This window comes from Eptesicus fuscus, chromosome 20 (genome assembly GCF_027574615.1).
Source record: "Eptesicus fuscus isolate TK198812 chromosome 20, DD_ASM_mEF_20220401, whole genome shotgun sequence".
In the NCBI taxonomy this organism is placed as follows: domain Eukaryota; kingdom Metazoa; phylum Chordata; class Mammalia; order Chiroptera; family Vespertilionidae; genus Eptesicus; species Eptesicus fuscus.
The window spans coordinates 37,735,976-37,755,875 of record NC_072492.1 but is presented as its reverse complement, the minus strand read 5'-3'; the positions used below and the strand labels follow the sequence as shown (position 1 = coordinate 37,755,875).

Below are 19,900 nucleotides of genomic sequence, written 5' to 3'. Positions count from 1 at the left end.
ATGCACAAGCCTCCCCACATTAGGGGGAGGTGGGCAATGTGGGGAAGGTTCTGGAAGAGGAGAGAAATGGCAGCAAAAGAGGGAACGGAATTCTGAGTGTGGGGATGGACATGGGTGTGAAGAGGGAAGTCAGGGAGAGAGAGAGGAGGGGAGGCAGTGCCATGACACGGGCTCTGGTCAGCCTGGACCAAGCCCCACTCTGGACCAAGGCTCCCTGTCAAGTGAAAGCCCAGCCTTGCAGATGCTCAGGGGCCTGGCCACCGTGAGAGGAGGCTGGGAAGGGAGGCACCCAAGGTCTGGGAGAACGGGATTAGGGAGGGGCCAGCAGTTAAGGATGGGCTGGGGGCCAGCGGAGAGGGGGGCAGGAGATGGGGAGGAGGGAGGAGGAAAGGATGGAGCGGTGTCTGGGAAGGGCTGGCCAGGGGTGTCATTCAGCTGCTGGGACCAACCTTCCTGGAGTATTTTTTTCCCCGCGTGGTTTGTGGATTTGCATTGTTTGGAGAAGGGGATGCTTCTCTCCAAAGGAAGCTGGGATAAGATAGGCCACAGCCCCACCTGGGCCTGGACCCCACCCACCCCACGCCCTGACTTCAGGGCTCTGGGCCTCGTTTCTCTCCTGGGTTTCTGCCTCCTGCATTAGCTTCCAGAGTGGAGTTGCGAATTCAGGTGCCTTAAGAGAGGCAGAAACGCAAAAGAATAAAGCAGCAGGTTCCCCGGCAGAGAGGAGCAGGCGTGTGGTGAGGGAGAGAGTGCACCCCTGTCAAAAGATGTTAAAATCCCCCCAGAAGCCATCCTGGGAGCTTCGGGCCTGGGCGCTGGATCAGCCTAGAGCCTGCGATTCTGCCTTTCTGGCAGCAGCGGGCAGAAGACCAAGAGACACCCCCCCCCCCGCACCCCTCCCTCCCCCCGCGCAGGGGCACGGAGAACGTGCAGGTGAGTAGGGCTAGGAGAGGGCCCACTGCTCCTCCAAGCCACTGTCCCGAGCCCTGGGGGTCGCGGGCTGTGAGTGCACGTGGCTGGCATGGGGTTTCCTGGGAGAAGCTGGAGCTGTGTCCCCACAGGCCTGGGCCTGGGCCCCCTGGAGTCTCAGCAGTCCAATGGGGAGTGTCTTCTTCCCACCTCCACTGCCTCCTCAGAAGCCTCGGAGACTGCTCACGCAAGACCGGGAAGGGGAGGCTGCGGCAGCACGCTGCCTTGCTGACCCAGAGGGAGCCCGCAGCAACCATGGCCACGGGGCTGAGCAGGCCTCCCACAGGGCCAAAGAGTTCAAGGGCCTCGCAGCTACCCGTTCAGTAGCGTCGTCAGGCCCAGGTGCTGGGTCTCAGAGGTGAGAGCCGCGAGTGGGGTGCTGGGTTTGGGATAAGGCCTGCCTGGCCCTGTCACCTCTCTGCAGCAGGTGCAAAGGACTTGCCAACCTCTTCCCCCGAGGCAGCTCTGCAGACGAGGACCTGCTACCACTGACTCCCCGGCAACGGTCAGGTGAGGGACGTGGCTGGGAGCAGGGAGAAAAAGCAGGGGGTGCTCGGAGCAGAACTACAAGGGGTTGCCTGCCCAGAGGCTGAGGTCCCTGCGAGAAATAGTGATTGTATTATACCCTTCTCTCCGTGCCAGCTCTTCAACCCCAGGTGTGTGTGTGTGTGTGTGTGTGTGTGTGTGTGTGTGTGTGTGAGAGTGAGAGAGAGAGAGAGAGATGAATTGGTGGATAGGAAGGTGTTGGGATGGTTGGATGGATGGATGGATGAACAGGATGGAAGAAGGAAGAGAGGAAGGATATTGGGAGAAACAACTGGAAAAAAAAGTCCCCTGCCCCCCACCCCTGGAACCTGGGGCTGTGGAAGTTGGGGTAAAAGAAACCTCTCTCACAATTTGGGGACCCTGTTGCCCCCCCAAAGATCATGCCTTGATATTGGCAGAGGTCCCTCAGGACAGAATCATTTTACCCGTCAATAGTTTGCTGTGCCTGCTGCATGCCAGGTGCCAGCCGGCTCCTGCAGCCTCAGCGCATTGTAGCTCCGGAGCCAGACTGCCCGAGTCCACCGCCCAGCGTGGTCCCTGCTGGTGGCGTGGCCTTGGACGTGGGTTTTTAATGTTCTTCATACAGACTTGTCCCGACGTGGGTTTTGGACGTGAGAAGCGAATGGGCACTACACAGGTGCCAACACTCAGCAGCCACTGTTCTCTATGTTCTGTGTGCGGCTCACCTTGCTGCCTGCCCCTCCGCCTGCCCCCCGTCTTCCAGGATCTCTTCAAACTGTCGGCTCCAGCCCAGCGGGACTGTGGACACGCGCAGCACCCCTGTGCACCGTGGGTGTCCAGCTAAGCCCCCAGGAGATGTGGGAGGCTGTGCAGCAGGCAGACTTGGAAGGTAGGTGCCCCCATCGCTGCCCTCTCATCCTCTCCCACCTCTAACCCACAGAATCCCTGGCCTGGTCCTATTTTAAAGTTTCCTCTTCCCGGACGCCTGCCCATGATCAACATGCCTATTCCATCGCCTTTAAACATTTCTGCTGTGTTAATCCTCATCCTTACTTGAGGCTTCCCCAGGGCAAGGGCTATTTCTCCTCCACTCATCCAGGGTTGACACGTGGCTACAGGCAGGAGTGGCTTCTCCAATGCCTGGAACTTCCGGCAAGCCCCTAATGCTTCCCCAGGGTAGGCCGGCAAGGACAGGCCCACAGAGCGCCCCCTCCTGTCTCTTCCCAGGGGATGGGATTGTAAGCTTCAGAGACTTCCTGGGTATCCTAGCTCAGCGCTTGGGCGAGTGGCAGGGCTGGTGGACAAGATGGGCCTGGCTGAGGGAGGGTCCTCCTCCCCCTCCCCTGTGTTCCTTGACGCCAGGCCAGGTGAGAAACAGCAGGGTCTGCGACGCCCAAGGCCTGCAGACCCTGTTCCTAGAGGTCCTGTTGGAGCTGACGAGGCCGGGCTTTGTGCCCTGCAAGTTAGTGCAGGAGGTGAAGACGTGGGCACGACTGTATCCAGCTTCAGGGCCCAGGATGGGGCGGAGGAGACTGCCCCAGCGCCGGGAGCCCTGAATTCTGGGCCTGTTTCCTGGGCCCCAACCCGCCCCAGGCCAGAGACAAGTGGCTTCCGGTCCAGTTAGGTTTCCCCTGTGAGATGGAAGGAGGGGAGGCGGTGTCTGAGGCTCTGCGGCTGAGCCCAGGCTGCACGGCGGCGGCCACCAGGGCCTCCCCTTTCTGCCAGGCCCAGCGGCCCAGCGGCCCAGCGGCTCAGCGGCCTTTCCAGCTCCCAGCGGGCAGGCTCGCTGCAGACTGCACAAAGCAGGTGCGCCCCTTTGTGAGGCTGGTGGGACCCGAGGGAAGACAGCTTCTCTCAGGACTGGCCCCTCCTTTTCCTCCTACTGCTTCCCCAGCCCAGCCCCTCCTCTCAGATACCTAACACAGGATGCTCCTAAGTCCGACCTCCCAAGTCCTACCCCTCCAGCCACCCCAAGCTCGGGACTAACCGGGGGGCCAAGCAGCCAAGGAGGCGGGGCCGGCGGGCGGGGGCGGGCCATGCAGATAAGGGGCGGGGCAGACAGGTGGTCGACGCTGGGTCCCTCTCCCCGCCTCCCCCAACTCTAGGACAGAAGCCACCCTTTCCCCTCCGCGAGCCGGTCTGCAGACACCTGCTATGAAGGACTTGGAGCGTTTCCTGAACGAGACAGGCTGCTGTGTGGTGGGGGCACGGAGCGGATGCAGGCCTTTTGCAAACATCTTTATTAATCTTGTATAAAAATAAGGTCCATGGAGAGTCCCCGGATGGGGGGAGGGGCGAGGTTGCACTTTATAAGTTACCGGCCAGGCTCCCGCTGAGGCTAAGTACAGTATGGCTATTGGGGGGAGAAGGGTGCTGCAAGCAGCCTTTGGGGGGAGGGGCCGGCGATACTGACCCCCGTAGCAAGATGAGAGTGGGCCTGCCCATTTGGGTGAGCCCCTGGCTGGGGACAGCGACAGAAGGGCTGCCCGGCCCAGCCGAGCTGAGGACCGCCTTCCTTGAGCCCCGTCTTGCCCCGTCTCCCCCATCCCCAGAGTCCATCTGCGGAAACAGGGGCTACAGCGAGAGGTCCGAGGTGACCTGCAGGGGGGGTCCCGGGGGTCTCCGGCGAGCGCTGCGGCGGCCTGTGTCTGTGCGGATGTAGGGCTGGTTCCGCAGGTCTAGCAGAGAGGAGACAGACGCATTTACCCTTCAGGAGTCTGCCTGGGGCACAGGCCTTACCCTCCTAGGGACCCAGGTTGTATACGTGTGGGAAGGGGCCTGTTTATGTTTACCAGACCCCCTCAAACACATCCCAGCTGCAGGTCCCAGGAGAGGGCAGCAGCACTCGTTCCCCGCAAGGGCCCCCAGGGCTATGGGCGGCCACAGGAATCGGAGGCCAGGCCGTGGGAGGTACCTGAGAGCTAGAGGGGGATCTCCTCGCCCAGGCTGGCCTCACAGAGGAGCCTGGATGTCCGCTTGCCAGTGCGGGCCGTGAAGGGCACCGTCTTGAGCACTGAGGGGGAGGAGGGAGGAGTGGGGAGAGAAAGGAAAAAGAAAAAAGACAGAAAAAAGTAGCAAAGAGGCCGTGAGGCAGCCAGACCCCCAGGGTGGGAGGTGGATGGAGGACAGCAGAGAAGGACAGACGGAGGACGAGACAGGCCTGGCCAAGCCCTCACCTGTGATGATATCTTCAATGGCCCCATCCCGGTCACTCTCATAGATGAGCGGCTCCTTCTGCTGCTTCCGTTTCAGCTCCGAGATGAGGTCCATCTGTGGCCTCCGAACCTTGGGTGGGGACTGGGGGGAGGGGGAGGGGATGTAGCTCCAGTTCCAGGATCCCCCTCCCCCCGACACCACCACACCCTGTTTGGTGCCCTCCTGCCCCCAGCAAGCCCCCACTCGCTGGGCAGAAGGAACTCATTCCCATCCCAGGCTACTCACAGGGTCCATCGGTAAAAATGAGGGTGTGGGGGGGGGGCACAGAGCGGATGCTCCCTCACGGTCTTAGGGATGAGGACCCTCAGCATCCCTGCATCCCAGGGCCACGCTCAGGGGCAGCTGCCTACCTTGAGTGCTGGGGATTCCCCTTTGCCTGGCGTTTCGGCGCCTGCCTCCTGCGCAGCCGCTTCTTTCTTCCACTGTTCCACCTCCTGCTCAGCTTTCTGAGGGGCCAAGGTTGGTCTCCATGAGCTGAGGTCTCCCTCACCCATCCCGCCCCCCAACAGAAGCAGCCCCCGCCCCTCCCACTGCCCACACGGAAAGGCTGCAGTGGGCCCAGCTTGCCTGCCAGAAACTCATACCTTGTAGGCCTTGACGAAGCGGCTAAAGAGGGTAAAGAACATGGAGGGGGACGTGGTCTTGGGGTTTTCGCCAAAGTATTCCACCACAGAGTCGTAGGCCTCCTGCAGACACAGCCTGTCAGCCCCATCGGTGTGGACCCCTCGAAGCCTGACCACGGCTCCGTACCACGCCCCCCCCACGCCCCCCAATAAAACACCTGCGACTTCAACTCTGCTCCTCCTGGCAGGTGGCCCCTCACTCCTACTCCATCCCCCAAGGTGTCCACTCCCGTCCAAGCCTTGGCTACTCGGCCCCCACCTAGGTAGCCCTGCTTACCCCCTGCCCACCCTCCCATCTCCGGGGCCTGGCCGGCCCCAGCCCACCTGAGCGGTCTTGCTGTCCGCCAGCAGCTTATCCATGGTGGGTGAGTTGGTCCTCAGGAAGTCCTTGAGCACCGCGCAGTCATCCTGCCGCACAAACTCCCGCTGGGTCAACTCCAGGCCTCGCTGCAGGGAGCGCACGTCCCCGAGGATGCTGTCCAGGGACACTGGGGGATGGGGCAGTAGAGAAGCAGGGAATCAGAGAGGCAGCATTCCTGTCCAATGACATCCTGTGATCGCCTTTGTTTTCTCTCAGCCCATATCCATCTCCAGGGCTGAGCCGCTCCCCCAACCCAAGGAAGGGGGGACTGCCCACCCATACCTGAGCCCGCCTTGTCCAGGAAGTGCAGGTCACTGTGGAAGCCTGTGAGCTGTGGGTACTTCTCAGCAATGACCTTCACCAGGTAGTGCAGCAGGGTCTGCTTTCGGTCAGTCGACTTCATCTCCAGCAGCTGCAATGGCCTGTTGTAAGCCGCAGGCCACCAGCCCTCCCCCCTCTCCCAGTCCAGGGGACCCCCTCCTCTCGCCCCTCACCGCATCCAGGCTCTGGAGCCGGAAGCCATAGGCTGCTCCACGCTTGCTGCTGTTCATGTAGTTGCCGAAGGCCAGGACAATCTAGGAGAGACGGGGAGCCCGGCAGGGTAATGAGCTGAGGAGGCCCTGAAGCATCCACTGCACAAGGAAAGGCGGCAGAGAGCAAGCCCCGCACTCAGCCCAGTCCTGCATGGACCCTCAGGTGCATGGTACACGGACATGCACGTGGACACGTTTGACACCTGTGCACGGCTAACACCATGGCACACCCAATTTGGTCCTCTGTTATTCCTACCCAAAACTGAGCTGCCAACCTCTCCTCCTAGGCTGTGGAGTCGCCACCTTTCTAACCGCCATTTCTACTGCTTCCCTGGACTCCACTGAGCAGATGTGGGTTCTGCTAATCCCCCAGTAACCCCAGGCAGGGTCTGAGGTCTGATGCTGTATGGGGGGGGGGGGGGCAAAAGTAGGTTTACAGTTGTATCCACTTTTTTTTTTTTCTTTTTTCTCTTGTATCCACTTTTGAATACAATGATTAATAAATAGCCCTAGTCGGCATGGCTCAGTGGATAGAGCGTCAGCCTGTGGACTGAAGGGTCCCAGGTTCGATTCCGGCCAGGGGCACATGCCTAGGTTGTGGGCTCGATCCCCAGTAGATGGTGTGCAGGAGGCAGCCTATCAATGATTCTCATCATTGATGTTTCTATCTCTCTCTCCTTCTCTTCCTCTCTGAAATCAATAAAGAAATATATTTTTAAAAATAATAATAAATAATAATACAAGAATAGCCCGGCTGGTGTGGCTCAGTGGTTGAGTGTCAACCTATGAACCAGGAAGTCATGGTTCGATTCCTGCACATGCTCAGGTTGCAGGCTCCATCCCCAGTAGGAGGTGTGCATGAGGCAGATGATAAATGATTCCCTCTCATCATTGATGTTTCTATCCCTCCCTTTCCCTTCCTCTCTGAAATCAATAAAAACATATTTTAATTATAAACTCTGGGAGTTTATTCTTTTGCCCCATCCTGTACATGGTCCTCACTCTCACCCTGAGCCTGTATGTGAGAGATGAGAACATTATATTTGTGTGCAGGGCAGGGCCTGAGTCTCCCTCTAATAAGACCTAGAACAGGCAAGGAGTCTAGGGTGGACCCTACCTCCCAGGCCCTTGCCCCGGCATCTTACCTCCAGGATCTGGCGGAGTTTGTCAGACGACTTAATGGACATTGAGGCTGCGATGATGGCGTTCAGTTGCTGGGGATGGGATGGAGAGGCAAGGTAAATTGGGGCTAGGTGGGGGCAAGCCCACAGGAGGCTCAAGTACTCCCAAATGTCGTCTTGGAGCCCAGGCTTGGGGAGGCCCTCACCCCATCCTCCACCCAGGCCACACCCACACCACTCTGCCTGCCCCGCCCACACCGGCATGAGCAGCTGGACAGTATCCGGGAAGTTGCCCATGAAGGTTAGCGCGGCCATGCGCTCTGGCAGGCGCGGGATGCGGCTGAAGCGCAGCATGAACTGGTCCTCCTCTGACAGCTCCTCCATCGGCCGCTGATCCCGCTCGAAGCGGGCGATGAGGGTGCGCTCATACTCCGTGGGCAGGAAGCGGGTCAGCAGCTCCAGGAAGTCCAGGCTAAGGGCCTGGAGGTCGTACCTGGAGGCAGAGGGGTAGGCATTGCTCCATACCCACCAGTTCTTGAGAGCAGGACTATCCCCTCCCCTTCCTTGATTGAATAAATGAACTTCAGTATTTGCTATTTGCCAACAGCTTCAGGGAACAAGAGGTAGAAGTCAAGGGAAGTTGGCAGCTGGAAAGCCTGGGGTCCCCATCATACATCAGTGGCAGATGTCCAGCTGTAAATGCCTGAGCCTGAGTGCCCACAGCTGGGCAAGGAGGTGGGGGGAGGGTAGTGGGGGGAATGGGAGCATCTCAATCAGGGCATGAACTCACAGTATGGCCTCAGTTTCTCGATCTGAACATGGGAACAAGGTTCCCCCCCACACACACTGCCTGACTAGGGTTGATAAGAAGCTTGGTGGGCCCTATCCCATAGTTGGGGTTCTTTTACTAGGATCTGCCTAAGCACTGGCCTGGGAGAAGGGCCGGGATGCCCAGAGCCCAGGGCAGAGGCACTCACGTCTCGATGGCCTGGCAGATGCGGTCCGCCCCCAGGTTGCCCTTGCGCAGGGTGATGGCCAGGTTCTTGGCCCGGTTGGCCTCAATGAGTGTGGCCTTGCTGGGGGCCTTCTGGGCTGCTTTACCCTTGAGAGCATTGAGGTCCAGGCTGGGACCCTGGGACTTAGTCTTGAACTGCTCCTCAAAGTCGCTCATGTCCAGTTCCTGAGGAGGACACAGGGAGAGGAGGTGGGCTGGGTGGGCTGGGGTCTAGAACATTCCTGACTGAGCACCGTGCTCATTGCTTGAGCCACGTATCCAGCCCCGGCCTGGCCAATGGCAGAGAAAGAAACAAGCCAGTAATTCAACTTGACCAGGGGCCCTGACGGGGGATACAGGGGAAGCTCAGGGAGCACTGAGGAGAAGGAGGGGGGGCAGTACCCAACCCAGGGGACCCAGACTCCAAGAAGTTATAGATGAAGGAAGAGCTGGATTGGCCAAGGGGAAAGGAAGGGCATTCCAGGCACCAGGAACAGCTTGAGCCACGGCCTGGAGGCCAGAGAACACAAGCCTTTTGAAAAACTGAAAGTGGACCTGGCCGGCATGGCTCAGTGGTTGAGCGTTGACCTATGAACCAGGAGGTTGCAGGTTCGATTCCCAATCAGGACACATGCCCGGGTTGTGGTTGTGAGCTTGATCCCCAATAGGGGGCATGCAGGAGGCAGCCTAGTAATGATTCTCTCTCATCATCGATGCTTCCATCTCTCTCACCCTCTCCCTTCCTCTCTGAAATCAATAAAAATATATTTAAAAAAAACCAACAACACTGAAAGTGGAATTGGAAGGACTGAAGCCCTGGTTGTTTGTGGGAAGGTGGTGGAGAGGGGTCTCAAAAGGGAGGAGAGAGGCCAGACATGGGGGAGGGATGTGCCTTTCTTCAGGGATGGAAGGGAAGGCCTCCAGGAGTGTAAGGATACACTGCCTACTAGAGCCACTAATCCAGTTTGGCTGAACGCCCATCCCTGGGCCTCCATGTCCTCGTCTGTAAAATGGGGTGGAGATGACCACTCCTGGTGCCCAGCATGATCCAGGCAAGTCCCTTCCTTCTCTGGTGCCCACACCGGCAGCAAGCGAGGCCACACTCACCTGCAGCACCTTCTCATCATTGAGCTCAGTGAAGACAGTACCCGAGATCTGGCTGGGTTTCAGGGCTACCCAGTTTAAGAGGGGCATTCTGAACTTGGTCTGGATGGGTTTCTTGGCCTTCACTCCTGGGACAGGGAGGGAATGGTGAGTACTGGGGGCCATAGAGGGTGGGGTGGCTAGAGGGAACCAGGGTTCAGCGAGGCCTGACCGGGCAGCAGGAGGTAGGTAGGAGGAGAGGTGCTTGGAGGACACTGAGGCCAAGGCCCCCCACCCCTCCAGCTGCCCCCAGCCCGGGGTGGCCCACTTACCTGGGCCCATCTCTGGGCCAGGCTCTCCAAGGGCATCAGAGAGACCTCCGGGGGGCGGTGGGGGTGGCGGAGGCACCAGTCCACCTGGGCCAGGAGGCGGCGGCGGCGGCGGAGGGGGCGGTAGGACTCCGGGCAGCGGGGGCGGCGGCGGCGGGGACTCCGCGCTGCCGGGGAGGGGCGGGGCCAGCGGGGGCTCCACGAGCGGGGCGTCCTGCTGGGAGGGGAGGCCGGGCAGCGGGGGCGGTGGGGGCGGGGCTGCTGCTCCGGGAACCGGCTCTGCAGACGGTGGGAGAGAGGACCGAGAATCAGGAAGGGGAGAGGAAGGCGCCTCCGTCTCCGCTAGAGGGGTCTGGTCTCCGCCTCCCCGCCGTACGCATGCGCACCCGTCCCCTGTCCCACCCACCCGCATCTGCCGGAGCTGCACCCACGACCCAAACCTACCTCTCCCCGCTCTTCCGGCAGGTGTCCTGAGCCTCCCTCTCCAGGCCCTGGTCCCCCCACCCTACCGCACCCAGCCTGGAGGTCCTGCGCACCTGGGCTGGGGGAACCGGGGGGCACTCCCAGAGTCGGGGCATCACCGCCGCCTGGAGTTGCCACAGCGACTGGGAGGATCTCGATGGAGACAGCATCCCCGGGGCCCCGCAGGATACGGATCAGCCCCTTCTCCTCCAGCTCCTCCACCTTCAGCTCCAGAGCCGAGGGCCGTGCCGCGGCGGGGGCGGGCACTTTCTCCGGCTCCGGCGGCCGCCTGGGGACGCCCGCGGCGGCGGGGTCGCTGAAGCGCTCCTGCAAGCCCCAGGGGCGGGGTCAGTGCCCGCCGGCGGGCCTGCCACGGAGCCCCGACCTCTTGCCGGGGAGAGGGAGGTACAAAGTCTAGAAGCCCCGCTGGTCTGTTCTTGGGGACCCAGACTCCCCCTGGCCCGGCCCAGGGCCCCGACCTCACCCGCATGGTCTCCAGCTCCTTCCGGGCCTGGCTTAGCTGCTTCTCCAGCTCCGCGATCTTAGCCATGGATTCGTTCTCCGCGTCCCGAAGCCGCTCTGTCAGCTGTGGCAGTGGCACATGGTGAGTCCCCACCCGCGGCCAGGCACTGGCACCACCGGCGGCGAGGGGGCGGCACCAGGCATGGCAGTCTGGAGAGCCGGGGGCGGCTTCCTGCCGCACAGCCCAAGGTGTCGGGTGGGCTGAGCCTGGCACCTGACCCCAGTGGGTGAGGCACTGAGGGCGCTAACGTTCTCAGAAGGGGAATCCGAGGCCCCACCAATGGGGGAGGTAGGTGAAGAGGAAACAGCTGGGAGGGGCCTTAGGCTGGACTGGTCCCCCCAAGTCAGGGCCTGGGGTCTAGGCGCTGGGAGAGGAGGGGGCCTTGTCGTCCCCAGAGCCCCGCACAGGGTAGGAGCCCCATGAACACGCACTGAGAAAGACCCCGGAGGATTTAGGATGCAGGTTCAGGTAAAACTCGGGAGGCAGGCAGCCGTGCCCAGTTCACTCCTAGAACCGTGTGAAGCCCGGTGCCTGATGCCGGTGCGGGGACCTGCGGGCCGACCAGGTTCCGGGCCGAGGTCAGGAGCGGCTCTCACCAGGGTCACCTGCTCCTGCAGCTCCTCCATGTGCTCCAGCACAGCATTCTTGGTCTCGGTGTCCTCCAGCAGCACGCCCACATCAAACACGTTGTCCAGGTACGCCTGGATCTGCACCTGCAGCTTGTCGCTCTCTGTGAGCCGAAGCCTCTGTCTCCCAGAGGGAAGGGTGGGTGAGGCCTGGTGTGAGGGGTCTTTCCAATACCCCCATCACCACCAAAGGAAGGGGCCGGGGCCCTAGCCTGCTTTTTTTCCCTTTATTCTTTTTTCTTTTGATTTTTTTTTTTTAAGATAGAAAGAGAGGGATAGAGATAGAAACATCAATAAGAGAGAAACATCATTGAGCAGCTGCCTCCTGCACGCCCACCACCGGGGATCGAGCCTACAACCCCGGCATGTGCCCTGACCAGGAATCAAACTGGTGACCTCTTGGTTCATGGGTCGATGCTCAACCACTGAGCCACACTGGCCGGGCTCCTTTATTCTTTCCTGAGATTTAATTCACTATTTTAAACTGTACAGCTCAGTAGTTCTTAGTATAGTCACCAGGTTGTGCAACCATTATTGCTATCTAATTCCAGGACCCTGTCCCCATTAGCAGCCACTCCCCATTCTCTTCTCCCCCAGCCCCCGCCAACCACCAATCCACTTTCTATCTCTATGGACTTACCTATTCTGGACATTTTCTATAAAAGAATCATACAGCCCTGACCGGTTTGGCTCAATCCACTTTCTATCTCTATGGACTTACCTATTCTGGACATTTTCTATAAAAGAATCATACAGCCCTGACCGGTTTGGCTCAGTGGATAGAGCGTCAGCCTGCGGACTGAAGGGTCCCAGGTTCGGTTCCAGTCAAGGGCATGTACCTTGGTTGTGGGCACATCCCCAGTAGGGGGTGTGCAGGAGGCAGCCGATAGATGTTTCTAACTCTCTATCCCTCTCCCTTCCTCTCTGTAAAAAATCAATAAAATGTATTAAAAAAAAAAAAAAGGATCATACACTATGTGGTGTTTTGTGTCTGACTTCTTTCACTTATAACGTCTTCGAGGCTCTTGTTGTAGCATGATCAGTATTTCATTCCTTTTGTGGCTGAATAATAGCCCCTTGTGTAGAAATAGCACCCTAGCCTGCTGCTAGTCATGGCTTACTCAATCCAGTCCCCAAGGCCCTGCCCCAGGGAGCCTCCCAAGGAATCCGAGAAGAAAGCTGCAGCTTCTCTGCTCAGGCCAGGATGCACCAAGCCCCCTGTCCCCCTTCCCCAGGGAAAGGAGCTGCCAGGACCTGGGCCCATCCAGTGTGCGCCAGCTCTCACTTCGGCCCAGTATCTCTGCACTCCCCATTATGTGCTCCCGGAGCCAGACCCAGGGCCACCTACAGCCTGTTCTAGTGCCCGGCTCCGTGGATCGGGTGTCTATTATGTGGCAGACACCATCCTACTGAGAGTCATTATTATCGCTAAGATTCTCCCATTTTACAGATGGGAAAACTGAGACTCAGAGAGAAGAGACCCAGCCAAGGTCCCACTGAGAGCCAGGATTTGAACCCAAGCCTGCCTGGCCCCAACACCCATGCTGCCAACCACTGAGCCATACTCCGGGCAAACAGTTAGGTCCGGGGGAGAGCGCAGGGCTCACCTCCAAGTACAGGTCCAGGCCCAGGTGGGTAAACTCATATTGCAGGAAGACCCGGAAGTTCATGTTCTCCACTGAGTGCACCACGATGTTGATGAATTGCATGCAGGCCACCTGGGGGCGGGGAGGGGACATGAGCAGGTCTGTGATCCTCTGGGTGAGGGGTTCTCAGTGCCTTCTGCCCCCCCCCCCACTCACCCCCCAAGTCTGCCTCCTTCATTTCTCACTCCACTAACCCAGCTCTGTCCCTACCCATATTTCTCCCCATGTCCCCTCCCTCCAGCCTCCCCCTCTCTAACCTAACCCTCCCCGACCCACCATCAATCCTCACACTTTGCAGGGGAGATACCCAGGCCCCTGGCTACACCTTGCAGCTGAGAGTGGCCGAGCCCACGCTGGGCTCCTGAGCTCACCATGAAGTCGATGTTGCTGTCTTCATGCCGGAAATACTCCATCAGCTTTTCAAAGCGGTGCTGCTCCCCACACACCTGGGTGGGGACAATGGCTGTCACTGAGGCCCCAAGGCAACACCTCCTAAGCCATCTTCCAGCTGCTACCCTTGCCCCAACCCCCCACCGGCTCCTCTCAAGTTAACTCTAAGTCAGGCCATGATACTCTTCTGCTCAAAACCTCCACCCCACCCCACCCCCGTCCCTCATAACCCTCCCCCTCACTCACTGCCCTCGGGCCACACTGGCATCCTGGCACATCCCCACCTCAGGGCACTTGCACTTGCCGATCCGTCTGTCTGGTGTGCCCTTACTTGAGACAGCCGCCACGCCAGGTCCCTCCCTTCCCTCTCAGCTCTGATCAAATCCCACCTTCTCATTGAGGCCTCCCTGACCACCTGCAACCAGCTCCCCCGACCCTTACAGCATCCCTCACTTTTTCCCCATAGCACTTATTTTCTAACACACTATGTAATTTGCTTATTTATCATGTTGTTTATTATCTGCCTTTCCCTGCCGTATTTCTTTTGTTAACTGACTGAGCACTAATATATCTCGAGTGCCCACTCTGTGTCTGACACATAGTAGGTGCTCAATAAATATTCCTTAAAGGTGTGAATGCCACGTGCTGACTTCTGCATCATGTTCTCAAGCATTCCCTTCTCATGACCCAGTGAACCAGAGTCAGCAACTCTGAGATGTATATGGATCAAGTCCAATTCGGATATGGCAAGGCTTAGGGTCAGGGGGTCAGCAGATGCTCATAGTTGTCCCTGTCACCCCAGGCAGTGCCCCTACGTGACTCTACACCTTCTCTTCAGAGCTTCCCCATCCCAGATTGTCCCACCCTGTGTTCCCCAAATGTCCACCTCACATCCCCAACTTCCCCCAGCAGAGGCCACAACTGCCAGCAGGGCTCTCAGCAACACTAGAGGACTGTACACCTTTGGGGGTGGGGGGGGGCCTCCAGTACCTCCTTGAAGTTGTCAAAGGCTGCAAGGATGATGTCGTGTCCTCCCCGCACCAGGCACACAGCCGCCAGCAGCTCCAGCACCAGAGCCTTGGTCCTGGGGAGAGAGGCCAGGTTGTCCCTTAAGAACAGCAGGCCCAACGCAAAGGCGGATAGGGGCCTGGCTCATGGCAGACAGGGAAGCTGAGGAGTGGGGTGGAATGAGCCTGAGCAGTAGTCCTGGGAATGGGGGGACAAAGTAGACAAGGGTTAAGTAGCAGGAGAATCTAGAGAGAGAAAGGCTAGGGGCCTGGACCTCACCTGGGGTTCTTGTTGTTGAGGCTCAGCGCAATCTCATTGACACAGGCTGGGTGGCTCATGACGAGGCTGAAGCCAGACTGGGGAAGAGAGGAGAGGTCAGCTCCTCCAGGCAGACCCCCAGGACTGCCAGCACTTCTGGGATCGCCAGGGCCATACCACTGCCCTTGAGCCTGGGAAGTTCTTTGTAGCTACCCACAGCCTCTTCTGAGGCGGCCAAAGCCTGGTCCCTCTTTTCAAATACCATTGTCTGCTCAAAAGTCAGTGTCAGGACTCAGCACCTTGGACAGTGAGTCCTCAAAGGCCGGCTGAGGGAGGGAGGACCGGCTCCACTTAACACTCCTCCCAGTGAAATAACCAGAGCCGCTCTCCCCATGGGTCTGGTGACCAGCCTTTCTTGGTGGGTGTGCCTAAGTCCCCAGGTGAGACAGACCCATGCCCAGGGTACTCGAGGGGACCTGACCAGGAAGGGGCAGAAGATGGTCAACCTCAAGACCCTGAGCCAACAGCCCAGATCCCCAGGTCCTCCCGTGGAGGACAGGGTGGGGGCACAGCCGGCCCCAGCGCCTCAGCGGCTTAGGCAGCCCCTGGCAAGAACTGGCCTGGCTGACCAACCTGGTAGTTCATGATGGCACGCAAGCACATAATGCAGACGTGGACGTCATCCTTCTGGCTGACGATGCGGGAGTTCCGCAGGGTCTTCCTGCTGTGGGCTGGGGTCAGCCTGGGTCGGGTGGGGAGGAGGCAGCAGGGGTCAGAGTCTCAAACCCAGCTTCCCGGCCAAACCCCCAACACTACGAGGGGGGCACATCTACCCAACCAAAGAGGGTGGCTGAGGACTGGAAGCTCCCCTCAGTCCCTAGGCCTGGGGCCTGACATGCTGGGGAGGACGTGGAGGGGGGCGGTCAGGAAAACAAAGACCCTTAACAGCGACTTGGCATTAAGAAGGGCTGCTGTGACCCAGCCAGTGTGACTCAGTGGTTGAACATCGACCTAGGAACCAGGAGGTCAAGGTTCGATTCCCGGTCAGGGCACATGCCTATGTTGTGGGCTCGATCCCCGGTTGGGGGCTGTGCAGGAGGCAGCTGATCAATGATTCTCTCTCATCATTGATGTTTCTATCTCTCTCCCTCCCACTTCCTCTCTGAAATCAGTAGAAACATATTTTGAAGAAGAAGAAGAAGAAAAGAAGGGTTACTAGGCTGTGGAGATGGAGAGCCTATGAGAAAAGACAAAGCTTGGAAACCGCCATGGAAATGCTCTCCACCAGGGGGCGCTTCGGGTCACATGGGCGTATCTTCCATACTGAGAGGCGGCCTCTGAATTCAGACTGCCTTGTTCCAAATCCCAGTTCACCACTTACTGTGCAAGTTACTTAGTCTCCCCGTGCCTCAGTTTCCTCGTTTGTAAAACAGGAATGATAATAATAGCAACTCTCTGATGGGGCTGTTGGGACTATGAAATGAGCTCAGAACAGTGCCTGGCACATAGTAGATGCTATATGAGTGTGCTTAGTAACTCTTTGCTAAAAAAAAAAACGTGATTTTTTTCGTTGTTGCAGATCTTGCCAATTGCGACCTCCACATCAGTTCTTCTTGACAGTTCTATCACGTATCCAACAACACTGGGAGGCTCCACCTTACCCTTCTGTCTGCCCCCATTACCCTTCTCTCATCGTTGCAAAACTACGCCTCTTGCTCATGCTGTTCCTTCTGCCTGAAATGCCTTTCCCTGCCCCCATCACTGCCGGTAAAGCCCATGTCATCGTAAGACACAGTTCCAGTACCACCTCTTCTGGGAAGCCTTCCTGATGCCCCCGTGGCCGCCTCCCTCCTCAGAGCTCACAGTCACACCTCCATGACAGCCTGTCACACATTGTCCCCTACCAGACCGAGGACTCCCCGGGGCAGGGTAATCTGTCTCCTGAGCACCATGACTGATACATAGTAAATGCCAAAAAATATTTGTTCAATGAATGAATGAATGAATGAGCATGTTGTGAGCTTTTGGGTCTTAACATGAAGTTAGTCCTCTTTCTACCCAAAGTAGGGAGAGAGGAAGGTGGGCATCCACATGAGGCTCCAGGGCCACCTTCTTCCCTCCCCCCACCTCCCAGCAGGATGCCCTAAGTTAGGGTGGGGTGACCTATCTACAGCAGCTGAACCCAAGGGCATCAGTTAAACGCCTCACCCCACCCACCACCACCCGGGAGACCACCAGGCATGCACCTGCCCCCAGGCAGCTACATACCGGGGAGAAGGGGGGCACCTGGAGGCCGCATGGAAGAAAACAGGGCGTTAGATGGATACAAGAGGGGTCCCATTCACCCAGAAACCGCCTCCTTATTCCAGACCCACCCAGATGCCCATCCCTGCCCCGAGCTCTGTTTGAGGCCCTTACTCTGATCCCAATGCCAGGCTACCCCTCCCACCACCCCTGATGTCCCAGAGTGAGGCTGGCTGTATGCAGAGATCTAGGGGTGAAGTCTCCTTTCTCCCCATCACCCCGCCATGGGGCCCACGTACTTGACGGTCAGGTGGCGACTCCTGGGCTGTGGCGCCGAGGATGCGGGTGGGCCCTTGCTGAGGTCTTCCACGGACTGCTCCAGGGGCTTGCTCTTCTCCGAGCTTGGGGCCCCATTGTCTGTGCTCTCCATGTCATACCTGAGGGTCAGAGTGGGGTTGGAGGCCCACACTGCAGGGGAAGTTAAGAGAGGAGTGGGCGGGGGGGGGGATTGAGGGAGAGACTAGTGGGCAGGAGGAGGCTGTGTTCTTGGCACTGTGTTGGTTCAGTAGGGGGCGAGGGAACAGTGGAACAGAAGAGGAAGACACCAGGTCCCAGCTGGGATCCCCAAGATACATCCCGCCCTGTCCATGGCAGGCCTTCAGGAAGAGGCATTGCTCAAGGCCAAGTGCAGGTTCCAGGGCAGGCGAGGGCTGCACCGTGTGGAAGTGACCAGGGGAGCGGCAAGGTACAGAAAAGCTGGGCCAACACTCAGGAGCAGCATGAGGGCAAGGGCAGGGCTTACGTGACAGAGCACTGGGCGAAGGCCAGGTAATCGAGGAGCACATCCAGGCCACGGTTCTCCTCGTTGAGGAACTCCTGCACCCACCTGCGGACACGGGGCTCCTTCAGGGCCGGCAGGAAGAAGGTCCTGCCCAGGGTGGGCGCACAGAACAGGCACGGTCCCCCGGGGCGCACTTTCCCCAGGGCTGCTCGGGGGCTCAGGCAGGACCCACGGCCTGGCCATGCCTCGAGGGGCGGGCAGAGCGTGGGTAGAAGAGGCAGAGAAGCTGTCCCGGACACCTACCCGGAGGTGGCCCACAGGGAGAGGAGGGGTAGGAGGGGATTCAGCAAGGGAAGCCCCGGGGGCTGCCTGGAGGCAGAGCTCCCCAGGCCCTCCCGAGGGAGAGCTGAGCCCTGGCTCACCCAATGTGGTTTGTCCTCAGGGAGATCTCCAGCTCCCGCAGCACCTGAGTGGACTCCTGCACTCGCCTCTTAAACTGGGGGCCAAGAACAGGGGAGTCTAGTGGGTGGAGCCCTGCCTCCCACAGGCCCACCAAGCCCTGCAGCAGCAGCCAGCCCTTCCCCCATAACTGGCCTTTCACGTTCAGCCTCCCCCACCACCTCCTCACACCTGCCCAGCAGAATAAGCATTCTCAGGCTACACATACTCCCCCAGGCAAAGACTCGCAGGGTGCACACACAGACCTCCATGCACAGACATACAGCACACACACACCCCGGGACACAGGGCACACACACATTCAAACATGAATACCCCAGGTACACACACATGCACATCCAGACACAAATATAAGGTACCTACACATCTACACACAGACACATGGGGTACACACACACACACACCCTGTACATGGACTCAAAGATACACACAGCCCGGCTGGTGTGGCTCAGTGGTTGAGCATTGACCTATAAACCAGGAGGTCATGGTTCGATTCCCGGTCAGGGCACATGCCTGGGTTGCAGGCTCCATCCCCGGTGGGGGGGGTGTGCAGGAGGCAGCCGATCAATGATCTCTCATCATTGATGTTTCTATCTCTCTCTCCCTCTCCCTTCCTCTCTGGAATCAATAAAAATATATATATTTTTTAAAAAGGTACACACATATCCATTTGTGAATACAAAAGTACACACATGCACATCCATGCACAGACAATGGGGCACACACGCCTATACAAGTACACACAGGTGTGCAGTGTAAGCACACACAGGATATGCAGAGGAACCTGTGCAAGTGCCTGCCCAGGGCACTCAGTCCCTGTGAACATGCAGCCACACAACCACAGGAAAGTTTAGACACAGTTCCTCCAGCTGCCCCGAGCTTGGAAGTGCAGGGGAAAAGGAACAGAGAAAAGAGGGGAGACATGTACCCCCAGGTTGGACATCCAATCCGATGCTACCTTTCGGCTGACCCCACCAGTTTCCAGGTAGCTCTTCAGCTTCTGGATATAGGCTGTGGGGGGGTTCTTGACTTGAAACCGCTCCTGGGGAGATGGAATGGGGTGTACAGGAACCAGCCAGGGCAAATGACCAGCCTTTGTCCCAGCATCCCATTCTCAGCTTTGACCCCAGGTTCCTGTGAAATACCAAAGGCCTCACCAAACCATCAGCCAGGCCACTTCCAAAGACCGGGGCCTGGGCCTTGCCTTTCCTTCCCACTGTGGCCCTCGCACAGCCTCGGGGTGGAGTATGGAGGGGTCGGTCCTGCCATACACCCCACCTGGGAGGAGGGGACTCAGACCCCCCCCCCCAGTTGGGGGCACCCTCCCACCCCCGCCGCCCTGGCCCACACCCAGTCCACAGCTGGGCGTGCTGGGAAGAGAAACACTCTGGAGGGACCTTAAAAAGGGCCCAGGTCCTCCGCCGGCTGAGGCCCCTCCCCCGGGACACTACCCCAGCTGTCCAGTCACCTGGGATGTTGGGGACCTGTGTGTGCTCATGTCCTGTGCTCCTGACTCCCCCGCCCCACCCAGCGCTCCACAGCCACTCCCACAAAGAGGTGGTGGCATATCAAAGGCTCCCATCCTTCCCACCCCAGGCCCTTCACATCTGCCCAGCCCCCCACCTTCCACCTCTCCCAGGCCTTTGAGCCCCAACCTGAGATGCCAGGCCCAGTGGCAGGGACCCCCTACTACATCCTCAAAGCCTTAGGAAGCTCTCCACCCCTCCCCAAGGCCTAGCCCTTGCCCCACCCCCATCCCCAGACTCC

The 19,900-nt window shown here is 58.9% G+C and overlaps 1 protein-coding gene and 1 long non-coding RNA gene across 2 annotated transcripts in view; one reads left to right on the top strand and one right to left on the bottom strand.

Annotated features, from left to right (window-relative positions):
• The first annotated feature begins 1,400 nt into the window (after positions 1 to 1,400).
• Positions 1,401 to 3,716, top strand: LOC114234365 (uncharacterized). Its single transcript, XR_003620540.2, has 3 exons — positions 1,401 to 1,479; positions 2,102 to 2,365; positions 3,582 to 3,716. It is a non-coding gene; the product is annotated as an uncharacterized LOC114234365 (long non-coding RNA).
• Positions 3,702 to 19,900, bottom strand: part of FMNL1 (formin like 1) — a 27,560-nt gene continuing 11,361 nt past the window's right edge. The window contains exons 3-26 of the mRNA XM_054709777.1: positions 19,062 to 19,175; positions 18,097 to 18,170; positions 17,696 to 17,779; positions 17,193 to 17,330; positions 15,283 to 15,391; positions 14,671 to 14,747; positions 14,374 to 14,467; positions 13,365 to 13,439; positions 12,955 to 13,065; positions 11,318 to 11,467; positions 10,683 to 10,784; positions 10,273 to 10,525; positions 9,740 to 10,015; positions 9,432 to 9,556; positions 8,308 to 8,510; positions 7,589 to 7,823; positions 7,355 to 7,423; positions 6,171 to 6,251; positions 5,959 to 6,088; positions 5,640 to 5,803; positions 5,277 to 5,378; positions 5,043 to 5,138; positions 4,653 to 4,773; positions 3,702 to 4,154 (exon numbers count right to left, since the gene is read on the bottom strand). Of these exons, the coding sequence (XP_054565752.1) occupies positions 4,051 to 4,154; positions 4,653 to 4,773; positions 5,043 to 5,138; positions 5,277 to 5,378; positions 5,640 to 5,803; positions 5,959 to 6,088; positions 6,171 to 6,251; positions 7,355 to 7,423; positions 7,589 to 7,823; positions 8,308 to 8,510; positions 9,432 to 9,556; positions 9,740 to 10,015; positions 10,273 to 10,525; positions 10,683 to 10,784; positions 11,318 to 11,467; positions 12,955 to 13,065; positions 13,365 to 13,439; positions 14,374 to 14,467; positions 14,671 to 14,747; positions 15,283 to 15,391; positions 17,193 to 17,330; positions 17,696 to 17,779; positions 18,097 to 18,170; positions 19,062 to 19,175 (3,087 nt within the window). The 3' untranslated portion in view covers positions 3,702 to 4,050. The remainder of the gene's footprint in view (positions 4,155 to 4,652; positions 4,774 to 5,042; positions 5,139 to 5,276; positions 5,379 to 5,639; positions 5,804 to 5,958; positions 6,089 to 6,170; positions 6,252 to 7,354; positions 7,424 to 7,588; positions 7,824 to 8,307; positions 8,511 to 9,431; positions 9,557 to 9,739; positions 10,016 to 10,272; positions 10,526 to 10,682; positions 10,785 to 11,317; positions 11,468 to 12,954; positions 13,066 to 13,364; positions 13,440 to 14,373; positions 14,468 to 14,670; positions 14,748 to 15,282; positions 15,392 to 17,192; positions 17,331 to 17,695; positions 17,780 to 18,096; positions 18,171 to 19,061; positions 19,176 to 19,900) is intronic.